Source organism: Ceratosolen solmsi, unplaced genomic scaffold (assembly GCF_000503995.2).
Source record: "Ceratosolen solmsi marchali unplaced genomic scaffold, CerSol_1.0 scaffold23, whole genome shotgun sequence".
Taxonomy (NCBI): Eukaryota; Metazoa; Arthropoda; class Insecta; order Hymenoptera; family Agaonidae; genus Ceratosolen; species Ceratosolen solmsi.
In genome coordinates this window covers 166449-180657 of record NW_011948430.1, presented here as the reverse complement: position 1 = coordinate 180657, position 14209 = coordinate 166449, and the positions used below count along the sequence as shown (strand labels likewise).

At 23.1% G+C, this 14209-nt stretch overlaps 1 protein-coding gene across 2 annotated transcripts; it reads left to right on the top strand.

Annotated features, from left to right (window-relative positions):
* The first annotated feature begins 3055 nt into the window (after window positions 1-3055).
* On the top strand, window positions 3056-13778 carry bur (GMP synthase burgundy). 2 transcript variants are annotated; one of them, XM_011501711.1, is made up of 9 exons: window positions 3056-3227; window positions 4418-4696; window positions 4841-5053; window positions 5120-5529; window positions 7330-7979; window positions 10960-11130; window positions 12810-13052; window positions 13124-13312; window positions 13375-13778. In XM_011501711.1, exons 2-9 carry the CDS (start codon window positions 4467-4469, stop codon window positions 13474-13476), a joined length of 2208 nt encoding a protein of 735 aa, XP_011500013.1. In that variant the 5' UTR covers window positions 3056-3227; window positions 4418-4466; the 3' UTR covers window positions 13477-13778. The 2 variants fall into 2 exon arrangements, with proteins under 2 accessions (XP_011500013.1, XP_011500014.1); XM_011501712.1 differs by having other exon boundaries at window positions 4407-4696.
* The last annotated feature ends 431 nt before the right edge of the window (window positions 13779-14209 follow it).

Genomic DNA, 14209 nt, shown 5'->3' with positions numbered 1-14209 from the left:
ATATAATAAAATTATTATAAAATTAATTACATATTCAATCTCGCTAAATTTCTTCAATAACACTATAAAACTAAAAATCAAGTATTGAATTTTCATTAAGAGTAATTCAACTCTACTACTTGCGGGTAACTTAGCCGTGCATTTGTTATGTAAGTATTTAAGTTAGATAAGTTAATATGAACTGACTTTATAAATGATTTTTTAATGCTTTTAAAAACTAATTTTTTTTTAAATCATATTATAGCTAAGTTTCGCTATTTTCAGCCAAATAGACAGTTTGTTATTATTATTTTTTTGAAATAACAATATCTTTGTGGTTCTATATATACAGGTAAGGATCTTAAAATAATTGTAAAAAAATATTATACAGTATCATATGATTTATTAGTCTTTTAATATAATAATATATAGCACAAATATTATATATTTTATATTTACAATAATTACAGAAAAAATAAAATTCTGTAAATATAAATAAAAAGTGTGTATAATAATTTGACAGCTAATATGAAATTTTTTTCTCAATTGTTAGCGCAATTTTCTGAGTATTCTGTGTAAGAAAATATAAAACTAATATTTAATTAAAGAAATTAATTTTATTGTTAATTATAGATCATTTGATATGACTGATATCTTCAATAGTTGATATTTTATATAAATATGAATTAATATTACGCAGTGTATGTGGAGTGAATTTTGAACACATATCGAGTCGTTGCTTGCTCTCATTCCTAAACACGCACTATACCAACTATCCTCTACCATTGTGATAAGTGGATTGGTAGATTTCTTTCAAAAAAAGTTTAATTTCAATGTAAATAGATTTTTAGTTTGAACTACTACATTCTTTGCTATTAGAGATGGATTTTTTCCGAAAAGCTCAAGAGCATTTGCCAGTTGAGGCAAAAAAAAATGTTATGAATTATTCTTCCGATACAATAATAGGTCATTTTCTTTATAAATATATAACACGACATGACGTTATTCTCTTTGATTTGAGTCATCAAGAATGCACATAAAGGTAATTATGATATATATAAATTATAGATATAAACATGTAACTATGTAACCCGTTTTTTCAAAATATATTTATCAGAAATATATAGCTTCATCAACTGAGTACATTACCGGCATTAAAATAACATTTGTTTTAAAAATGATTGTATAAAAATTATAAATATTTTTGTTTTTACGAGTATTGAAAAATTTATTTAAGCAATAAGACTTCAATCTATGCTTATTTAGGAGTGTGAGTTTGTATATATTTTTGTTTATATTTAAGAAACGAACTTTGAAAAATAAAAAAGTTTTTAGTATAACAGGAAATTTTGCTTATTTCTTTATCTCTACAAAAAAATCTATTTTTGACATTATTATGAACAATAAATTTTGAAAATCTGTGCACTTATTCAAGCAACTTCATATATAATAAAATATTATTTATTCTAGGTTTAATAATTATAAATAGATCAAATTATTTAATCTTTCATGTTTGAAAAAATACGTAATCTTATTTTCAAAGAAGTATTTAAAAAAAAGTTTTTAGATTTCAATATATACATTATTTGATGCATATTTCAATTATCAAATAAAATCCATGGGTCAATTGTATGTATATTTTATGATTGATAATTAATAAAGTCGTAGCAAGTTAAAAAATTTATTTTTCATTATTATATTTCACAATTAATATTTCACATCGTGTGTAGATTCACAATATGCATATATGTGGTACCGATAATTTTTTGTAACTTTAACAATTTATGAAAATATTTAATTTTGGCTAATTAATATTATTATTTATTATAACTTTTTATTATGAATTAAAACATTTTTAAAGGTATTTTTTAATTTGAACAAATTTATATTTGAATTGAATTTTTATGAAAAAAAATTAATATCGTCATATATACAAATATATTTACTTTTAGATTGTCTTACTCAACAAATTTATCGCATTTAATATATAATAATTCTTCAAAATATAATTTTGTATAAAATTTGTATTAAATTTATTAAAAAACATTTTCAGATATATGAATATATTCTATATATCTATATAAGATAATATCTACAATACTTTATGAGAATACTGTAGGAAGCTTAATCTAATGCATTTTAATTTATGATTAGTTTATAAAAAAAAATTACAAATTTGATTTTTATTATTGTTTTATAATTATTATAATCATATTCTTGATATGCTTATATTTATATGATTTGTTATTCTTATGTGCAATACTTAAGAAATATGATTAAAAATGTTTTGTATACTATAAATTGTTGTATATAAAGCTTCTATTGCTCCAAAAACTTTTAATACAAATAAGCATAGAAATATAAGTATATAATTTATTATTACTAGATTAAATTTAAAATACTTTATTGATTCATTTATACATTAAATGCACAGAATGCATAAAATAATTAATTGCATAATCATAATTTAATTGCACTAATTAAAGTTAAAATTTGTAATTAAAATCAAGTTATTTCATTAATATATTAATTATTTAATTGATTAGGATTTACTATTGTGAAAATTTTTATACAACTTTTTTTTAATAGTTTTAAATTTGGATGATTTAATATTTATTTTTAAGAAAACTAAATTTAATAATACAAACGTATGATATATTTTTTCTATTATGGATGTGAATTTTCATGTTTTTAAATAGAAATGCTATATTTAATAGAGAAAATGTTAGAAAAAACCCAAAGTATTCTATAGTACGTTTTAAATATTAAAAAATATCGTACCCTGACCAATATATACATATATGTACAGATATATTTTAATGGCATGCCTAAATTTAATTATTCATTTTAGGATATAAAGCAAATATATTATAGATAGATCATTTAAATAATGTTTAATGACAATTACCTTTTAATTAACGATTCATTTTTAATGAATTGAAATATAATATAATTTATTAATATTATATAAAAATATAATTGAAAATGTAAATATTTTTACGAATTTTATTATAAATAATAGAGTCTCCAATCTATATACTTGATAAATGCGTATACTTTGTGGTTATGATGAACACGCTATCGCTATGTGTGGCAATTTCGCGAACGAATGGCTGCTTCTCTTAAGACTTGACCCAACAGCGGTTTAGTGCGCGTAGCGCGTTTTCTTTTTTCCACCGTTAATTTCGTGTGTTGAATAATCAGCTTAAATATTTACTTGTTGACATCTTCTTGTTCTGATATTCCCGGTAGGTATTGTTACGTATCGTGTCATTATTATTAGTTAATTTCTTCAAAATATACCTATGTTTTTTTAGTGTATCTAAATCGACACATGCTAATGTTTGTTCGCCCTTATTAATATATTTTTTATAAATTGGGTGCCTGATGTTTGTTGCCTAAATAATCTTTGCCTATATATTCATAATATAGTTTTATTTCCAGTCCTTCTTTATCATATTTATTACTTCATTTATTGTAAAGAGTTACATACACATGCGTCCATATATCATATACGTTCAGAGAAAGATTGTATTTACGCTTGTGTGCGTTCCCAAAATATCTTACACTTTTTCCCTTTCTCTCTCTTTTACCCCCCCCCCCCCCAATATATATATATATATATATATATATATATGTAATATCGTTCTTTTTCTTCTATTTCTTTCTTTCTTTATTTCTTTCACCTTCTCTATTTCTTCGAACCAACCACCCCCGCGTGTATGTTTGTCATACCCAAATTAGTGTTTTCAATCAACCTCCATTGTGTATTAAAAATATACTTAATAATAATATATTATAGAGAAAAAATATTGATCAGAAATTGAATATGACTATTCATGTTCTCATTTTTTATATTTCTTTATAGATCTTAATTTATAATATAGATTGTAAGTCAAAATTTATGGTCAGGGGGCGTATTATGTATTTGATATTCATCTAAAAACTTAAGATCTTTGAAGTTCATAAAAAAGTGTAAAGTGAGTGATAAAAATTCATATGTGGTAATATGTAATTACATTAGTTACACAAAAAAATATCAGTTTTCAATTGAGGTTTCATTAACGTAATTTGATTTTACTTCATCACTATTCGTGTGAATATCTTGTTAATACCACATAACCTGTAATTTATTAGTTTGCCCATTAGGATATATGTTTCGTTATGACTTCAATTTCTATCAAATATCGTATAATTTAAAATGCTGATTTTTTACATTAATATATTTTTATTTATTTATTTATAAGTATTCGTGCTTATTTTTTATTGAACTTTTTCATTTTAATACATTCAAACTATTTTTAATTATGAAATTATATTACATATATTAATAAAAAATAAGTAATTAATATTACAACTTCTTTGTATTATATGACAAGTTTTGTTATAAAATTTTTATATTTTTTTCCATTTTTTTTAAATCTTAGCTTTATTTTAGTGTAACAGATTAAAGCTGCAAATTATATATTATCAGTGCTGGCCACTTAATGTATAAAATGGAACAAGTCGATGATGGTTCTTACCATTATGCAGATCGAAACAATGGTGCAGATGATGCTATTATGAGTTTGGTTGGAGCTGATGAAAGAGTAGCAATCTTAGATGCTGGTGCTCAATATGGAAAAGTTATAGATCGCAAAGTTCGCGAACTTAATGTTCATAGTGAAATTTTACCACTTGACACACCAGCTTTCACCCTTAAAGAAAAAGGATACAAGTAAAATTATGTTAAATTTATTTATATTTGCATTATTGTAATACTTGCATGAATTTTTTATTTAGAGATCAGTAAAATTAATAAGCACTATAAATGTCTGTATTTTAAGAAAATATGAATAGAAAGTAAAAATATAAATTACAGGGCCATTATTATTTCTGGTGGACCAAGTTCTGTATATGCAGAAGATGCACCAAGGTATGATGCAGATATCTTTCGAATAGGTATTCCTGTTTTAGGAATATGCTATGGTATGCAAATGATGAATAAAGAATTTGGTGGAACAGTAATTAGAAAGGAAGGTCGAGAAGATGGACAATTTTCCATTGAAGTGGATAGCAAGTCCCTTTTATTTAAGTAAGACAAACTAATATATAATATTAATTATCTTGTTACAAATTAATATTTTATTGATATATCTAGAGGTTTGCAAAAAGATCAAACAGTCCTACTGACTCATGGTGATAGTGTAGATAGAGTAGCTGAATGTTTTCGTACAACAGCAAGATCATCAAATTTTGTTGCTGCTATTGCAAGTGATAAATTGAATTTGTATGGTGTACAATTTCATCCAGAGGTAGATTTAACGAGCAATGGTAAAACTATGTTGCACAATTTTCTTTTTGGTGTAGCTGGCCTTACTGGCAATTATACTCTTCGAGATCGAGAAACACAGTGTATTCAATACATAAGTGAAACTGTTGGTAACAATAAAGTTTTGTTGCTAGTCAGTGGTGGTGTAGATTCAACAGTTTGTGCAGCATTACTTCATAAAGCTTTGAACAAGGATCAAGTTATAGCTGTACATATCAATAATGGATTTATGCGAAAAGGTAATAAAATATTTATGGTCTATATATTTGTATATATTTATGGTATATTGTTATTTAATGAGTAGATTTTATAGCTGTATATTGTTATCATTAAAAGTATTTTTTTTTTTTTAATGTAAGATAATAAACTAAAGAGCTAATATTTATTCATGAAAATATGAAGATAATTTTTGTATTATGTACTATTTGATAAATACAAATTAATAATAGTGTTTTAATGAATTTTATGTATTATTAATACCTTCATATAATCTGTTATAAAATACATTTGTTCACAATATACTTTTCAATTAAATAAAATTTAATAATAAAGGGGTAATAAAATTGGAAGTTCTAATCATTTGTGTTTTGTAAATAATAATATATAAATCTTAATTTTTTTAGTAACTATAGGAATTTGAACAAAAGATTTTTATTTAAAATTTAAAATATTATTTAATGTTTGTTAATTTTAGATCAAATTAGAACTATTAACTTATATGGTAGTTATATAGTATACATAGTAGTTTTTTATAAGTATAGTTTATGCAAAAAAAATCAATGACAATATATAATGATGCATTCAGATTCGCATTATAAAGGGATTATGGTATTTAAGGCAATATAAAATTTTATTAAAAACTCTCGGATATCTTTATTATTATTACTTATAACTAAAATGATTAAAAAATAAAAGGAATACTAACAATATTATTGAAATGTACTGTTCAATATTATTTAATGTCTCATTTTTATATAATTATTTTATGATAAATATACTGATAATTATTAAACAAAAAATCCTTTTGAATAAATGTTTACAATCAATATAATATTTATATTATATAATAAATTATAAAAAAAGTACTTTAAAATTTTTAGTTTTATAAATGAACAAATAAAATTAATATACTGTCAGTGATGCGAACAATAGTTTTTTTTTATTAATTTACATTTATGTAATAATCAAATTATATTTTCCTTTTGTAGAAATAATTTCAAAATTTGTATATTTCTATATTTGTAATTTTCATAATCAAATATTCACCATTAGATTAATTAAGTCAAAGAATGTAAAATAATATTTGGAAAAGATTCTTTTCTATTTTTATTTTAATAAAATAGTATAGATATTTAATACTGTAGTAATAATATAATTATCATTCAACTTTAAAATTAATAAGATTTTCTCAGAAATAAAATTTAACATTTTTTAAAATTTCTATGATTGAAAATACTTTGTTACTAAACAATTAATTAATTTTTTTTTTTAAGCTGTTTAAAAAATTTATGATTGATATTATGCATATTAATAATTCATAAACGTATAAATGTATAATTCATATTATGCATATTTGATTTAAGCATTAAAATTTTTGTAATTAAATAATGAATTCCATTATTATTATAGTTTTTAAGAAAGATAAATTATTAATATTAATGTAAGTTTGATATTGTTAGCACTTTGTGTGTGTGCGGCTGAATTTTGATTAATAAAAAAATTAAGATTTTTTAGAAAATACGATTATTAATCAATTATATTTTTTAAAAATATGGAATTGATAATATTTTATAAAGACTGATTCATTTTTATTATTTTATTATTTTGATATTTCAGCATATCGAAATATATTTTTAAATTGTAAATATTTAATCAATGTATTGCATAAAATCAAATCTATAGTAATCAATAAATGTATTAATGCATAAACAATAATTGGTATTATTATCAAGTTTAATTCACTTTAAATGGTTTTGATATAAAGTAATGCTCTTTTGTAAAGATTTTTCATATTATTTTTTTTTACTATTTTTATTTAGGTGAAACTCCATTAGTTGAACAAAGCCTTGCCCAAATCGGAATAAAATTGAGAGTAATCAATGCTACTCATACTTTTCTTCACGGTACAACTATAGCATCTAATATGGGAAGCATTAATGATAACTCAAATACTGGTTCTAATGAATCTCAACAAAATTCATCTACAATGTTTTATGTAGTAGTTAATAAAACTACTCGAGAGGTTAATATTTTCCCCAAACCAAAACTTACAAAAATGCTTTGTACGACCACAAATCCAGAAGAAAAACGTAAGATTATCGGTGATGTTTTCGTACATGTAGCTAATGAAGCAATGGCAGAAATGGGTCTAAGGCCTGAAGAAGTTTTTCTTGGGCAGGGAACCCTTAGGCCTGACCTCATTGAAAGTGCAAGTGCTTTAGCTAGTAGTAAAGCTGATGCAATAAAAACACATCATAATGATAGTGAATTAGTAAGAGAGCTTCGTGCTAAGGGTCGAGTAGTAGAACCTCTTAAGGATTTCCATAAGGACGAAGTTAGACAACTGGGTTGCGATCTTGGGCTTCCAGCGTCTCTAGTAGCTAGACATCCTTTTCCAGGTCCAGGTTTAGCTATTCGTATAATTTGTGCAGAAGAAGCATATATGGATAAAGATTTTTCAGAAACACGAGTAAGTAGCTCTATAACAACTATTTAAAAATCAAGAATTCTAAAATATATCTTATTTATAATATATCATGTAATTGTCGATAAACTTGTATTAGATTGAACTTTTAAGTAACTACAAACTTTAATAATTGATGATTATAATTATATTTTAATTATTTAGGAATGAAGTAGTGATTAGAAAATTGAAACAAAATAAAATTAACGCCAACATAAATAAATTTCAATCTATTAAACTTATTTGAAACATTTTAATTTGAAGATTTCAATATAAATTTTTAATAGTTTTTAGCAATGTATTTAATAAAAATTCATTCTTAAATTTTTATTTATGATGAAGATGAATAAAGATAAATCAATACAAATAAATCTAAAGCATTATCTATTTATAATTGTTCTACAAAAGAAAATTAATAAATTTGTAATTGTTAGTCTTTTTGAATAATTTCTTAAAAGTATTCCAAATTTTGCAAGTCATAATTTGATAATTTAAAATTATGTTTTGTTCAAATATCATTTTTTAGACAATTATCAACAAATATTGTTTTTTAAGAAAGTATACAAACAAATTATAGAAAAAAAAATTATAGATTAACTTATAACGGGAATAATAAATGAATAATAATTAATTATAGTGATTTGTTCATTATAGGAAGATTATGTATTTTCATAATATTAATATCTATAAAATTTCATTTACCTTTAAGATTGAGTTTTATAGAATAATGTATTTCATGTGTTAGTGTTGTAGATTCTTATAATTTATATGCTATAGTTATAGAAATTTAGTTTACATTGTTTGGGCTTCTTGATATTAAGTACACATAACACACTTAAGGAAGGAATATATTTTATATATTATGATAATATATATTAATCTCCAAACAATCATCCTATTATAGTTATTATATTATAATTAAACGACATAAAAAAAATCATTTTTGAACCCTTCACAAGATAGAGTATACTTGTAAAGTTTATTCATAAATGCAATAAAAAATTAGCTCTAATTTATTTAATTTCTCGTTACAGAAACTAAAAGTCTCGAAAGTAGTAATCAAATATTGTATAAAATTTCTATATTATTAAATTAAAAATTATTTTCATCAATAAAATAGACATTAAATTTGGACACATACACTCTACGTGAGATACATAACGAAAGCTTAAATAATTACTAAACTTTTATATTAATGCTAATTTTGTATGGTATTTTTGATAAAAAATATAGCATTTTTAAAGAAAATACTAATTATTATAAGTTTGGCAAGTTAAATTTGAGAATTTTTAATAATTTATTTAAAGATTGACTATAAAATCATGCATTTGAAACAAAATGACCCTCATATATTATTTTAATCAAAGATATGGTTTTGAGAATAAGTTATTATTTCTAATAAAGGATATTTCAATATTTTTCTACTATTGATAAATTCTCTGTTATAACTTTATCGATTTTGTAAGATGCGTGAAGATAAAGACTATTGTATTTAATAGAGGTGACTTATTATTAAATGTGCCCAACTATATTAAATTCACACAATTGCAATGCATCGGCTTTGAGAATCTACAATTATATAATACTAAGAACCTGTGCTGCAATATCATTGATGAATACTAAAACTACTATTATATTTACTATCAAAATTGATGTATTTTTCAAACGCGATTTTACATCTTTTTATAATAATCGTTTGATTAAAAGTTTACAGTAAAGTGATTGATATTTTTCACCGATTTGTAAATTCACGATTCACAATTATCACCGAGTTTCTAAATAGTTTATGTATGAATTTTTTATATAAAGAAAGTATAAATAAAATGTAGAAAGTTAAACAGTATGTTTTCATTGATAATTAAGTTCGTTACATAATCATTTTTCACCATCAATCTTTATATCTTCATTATCCGAAAAAGCTTAGTAAACGAATTTTACCATTGCTTTAACTTTAATTTTTATAAATTGTTTCGTTTTCTTTTACGATATTGTTCAGTTTTAATAGTACTATGGAAACCTCACAAGTTACTATTCTTATCAATTTATTTGTGTGAATAGTTCTATAGACATTACTTTCCATTATACTTGAATTAAAAAAATTATTCCACTTTAGTTCTGCCAAAAGCACGATTGTCATGGTAATTGAATATGAATTCTTCCGAAATCATTTGGAACTCGTTTTCTAATGTTATTTTTTATTTGCCTGTTAAATATATATTTGAGATATATAAGGTTTTACACAATTCATTAAAAAATAAGTTAAACCATTAAATTATGTTCTCGATTTTCATTTTAAGGATCTATAACATTTTAATTATTTATTAAGATAGTAGTAATAACGTGGCGTGTAATTCTAATTTACATAACGAAATTTATTTTAAATAGCGCATACGATTTTATCTTCATATAAAAAATATGACTCATTATAAATTGCTTTTCAATGATAATATTTTTTTAATTTTAATACTAATTAAACTTCATAAGCACGCATCTATAATTTTCTTTGCTGTATTTATACAATTTAATAAAAAGTATTCTCTTTTAAAAATAATTGACGTGCTATATCAAAAGATTTGATCGCGTATTCTTCTAAAATATAATGAGCATAATTATTGTAATATTTAATAATATGATAAAACTTGTAAACTTTATTCAATTAAATTAAAAAAATTTTAAACTACTGTGCCAAATGATAATTATCATTACTGTTTAATGAGTATTACTAACTATTGATAATAAATGTTTTTATTTGAAATTTGAACTATTTAATTAAAACTTTCATAATTTAGTTTTTCATTTTGTATCGATATTTATATCCTATATATAAATATTATTTAATTAAATAATTTTAACTATGATTTTAATAGTTTTAAATTCATTATTACTCGTGAGGCTATTATATAATTAAATTCGTTAATATATGAGCTTTCCGATTAAAATTAGTAACGAGCTTCTTTTAATTTTAAATATAATAAATGTGTTTTAGGTTCTTGTTAAAATAATAGCAGAGTACGAGCAAATGCTTCAAAAGAAACATGCTCTTCTAAATCGAATAGAAGGGTCAGCAAGTGAAACTGATCGTCTTCGTTTGCGAAGAATTTCAAGTCAACTTCATCTTACGGCTACTTTGTTACCAATTCGCAGCGTTGGTGTCCAGGTTATAAAACTGCATTTAATATTATATTTTTATTAATTAAAAAACCAATTGTTTATTTTATTTATGTTTATTTCTTACTATCTTATTTAGTTCAATGTTATATAGATCCTTTTGTAATAATGTCTTCACAATATTACTATATATTTTTAATTTTTATTGAAGTTTGGATTTAGATATGATATATATATACTCCCTTTTTTAAATATTTTGTGATAGATAGTTTTTAACCTAACATCCTTATAAAGCAGGCCAATTAAAATCATTTATGTTGATATCATATTATTGTTATTGTTAAATTAATAGTTATTTTTGCCATTATTTTGTTATTATTATGAAGAATATTTTATCTAAAAATATTTAATGGATCAAAAATATGAAAACGGGGAAAAAATAATCTAAGATATTTTAATAGTAGGTTCATTGCATATTTCAAAATATTTAAAGAATAGGAAAGTAACAGAAAAAGAATATTTTTACCAATATCATGATATATGTAAAACACGTCTTTTTTTTTTAATTTATAAAGAGTTATTTTGTAAATAAAACAATTAAAAATTAATATTGATGATACATAGAAAGATTTTTTAAAGCATAAAATATAACTCGCGTTACTCGATTTTCATGATCATATTTTTCTTGAAGAACTTATAAAACTTAAAGAAATACAAATGTTTTTTATCACTTATAAGAAAATGTGAAAATTTAATCTGTAAAATATGAATTTACAATAAGGAATAAATGAAATTCAATTTTATCGCACTTTTTATTTTTGGAAATTGTTATTGATAATGTTTTGATTTGTGTAAAATATAATTTATTTTTACATAAAGAATTGATAAATATATAAGAATGCAGGTCAGTAAACAATTAAAATATATCATAAAATAAATTGTTGCAATTATTGTTGCTAGTTTATTTTTTTAAATGTAGGAGTATTGAAAATAAATAAAAAATACTATTTTTAATTTTTTTTCAGTTATATAGTTAAAAAAAATTAATAAAATTTATCAAAGTATTACACTGGTTCTATTATAGTTTACACTGTTTAATAATTTAATATATATATATATATGACTTGTTTATAAATGTAGATACTTATAAAGAGAAATACAATAGATATATAAAATCATTGCATTGGTTGTTTATGTGCAATAATAGTAATAAAATATTAACGAACAAAATAGACAAGATGATAAATAAATTTAATTCAAACCAATCAACAAAGGTTAATGGTAATCAATTAGATTAATAAACAACATTATGTTAATATGTAGAACGAAATATGTTTTCGATTATAGTACAATATATAGTACATTGATATATACATTTTAATATGTAGTGCAAAAATTAGAATTATAATTACTATTGTATTTATTAGTATTATACATTTTATTATTTAATTTTCTTGAAAAAATAATTGTTGTTTATAGTAGTTAAAATGATGGATATTTGTACTATGAATAGATAAGCTATCATTGAATAACACATTTGATTATAGTTTTTTTTTTGCATATTAAATCGGCCTTGGTACAAACAGTTAAATATTTAAATGATAACCAGTTCTATATACCATTGTATTTCGATTAAACTTTTAAAAAAATATAATTTGAATTCTAAGAATTAATTAATACTTTATATTTTAATTATTATTTTCAATACCATCAATTGAATTTTTTCAGGGTGATCAACGTAGTTACAGTTACATAGTAGGCCTTTCAAGTGATAATAACGTTTCAGAGTTAGCTGAATGGCAAGATTTAATATTTCTTGCGAGGTTGATCCCTCGCATTTGTCATAATGTGAATAGAGTATGTTATGTTTTTGGAAATAAAGTTCAACATCCAGTAATGGATGTTACACCAACACATCTTACTGCAAACGTTATAGCAACACTTAGGCAAGCTGATCATTTAGCCAATCAGGTATTATCCATGTCAAAATAATTTTGCTTTTATTACAATATTCTGGTCAAATAATACAAGGTTTTAATAAGGTATTGTCAACCAATGGTTGTATGGAGTCCATAAGTCAAATGCCAGTGGTACTCATTCCAATTCATTTTGATAGAGATTATGCATCTCGAGCACCACCTTGTCAACGATCTGTTGTTTTAAGGCCGTTTTGCTCACAAGATTTTATGACTGGTACACCAGCAATTCCTGGACATGAATTACCAATGCATGTGAGTTTTCATCGTGTTTTTAATAAAAGTATACAATACATTTTAATTTATTAATGTTGCAGGTGATTAAGAAAATGGTGGGTGAAATTTCATTAGTACCAGGTATTTCACGTGTTTTATATGATTTAACGTCTAAACCACCTGGTACAACCGAATGGGAGTAGTGAATATGCATTAATTGCTTCTCACTATTCATTTTTACTGTTTTCCTTAATTGATTACGCGTGAGCGTAAAAGAAAAAAAAACAGATTGTAAAATATCGCCAAAAAATATTTAACAGTCAAAATAATGGCGAACCGTGGAGTTACTGTGGTCACACTACACATCGTAAAAACTACTTATTATGCAACATGCATTTGTAATTAGACAAATCAAGTGCAACAAATATGCCAGAAATTAACTATGCTCGAACGTTATAAAATCATATGGAAATAATAAGAATGAGCTGATTCTAAGCAATTAAATTGTATATGTTATATATTGTGTATCTATATATGTCTGATTGTATAAATATAATACAAGATATTCTCGAAATACATTAATAGAACATATATACACATATATTAACTACCAGAATCTAATAAGGTCTGAATTTACATCTTGTTTATTGATAGCCAATGATTTATATATAATATGGTTTACCAACATTCGAGTATGGTGAAAACTAGTTCTAGATTTTTGTTGTAATGAGATAAAACAAATTTATTCTATTCACAACTTACCGCGGCACTGCATCCTGTTGGAAGCTTAAATGCATTCATAAATAAAAGAAATAAGTAAATAACTGAATAGAAGATTGGATAAAGTAGCAAGGGAGGAAAGAAAGGAATATAAAGAAAAAGAGATGTGCTAGAGAGAGAGAGAGAGAGAGAGAGAGAGAGAGAGAGAATGAACGA

Coding starts and splice junctions, on each gene's coding strand:
- bur (XM_011501711.1), top strand. CDS start 4,467: ATGTATAAAATGGAACAAGTCGATGATGGTTCTTACCATTATGCAGAT. Junction 11,131..12,809: donor TTCGCAGCGTTGGTGTCCAG/GTTATAAAACTG, acceptor GAATTTTTTCAG/GGTGATCAACGTAGTTACAG. Junction 13,053..13,123: donor CTGATCATTTAGCCAATCAG/GTATTATCCATG, acceptor GGTTTTAATAAG/GTATTGTCAACCAATGGTTG.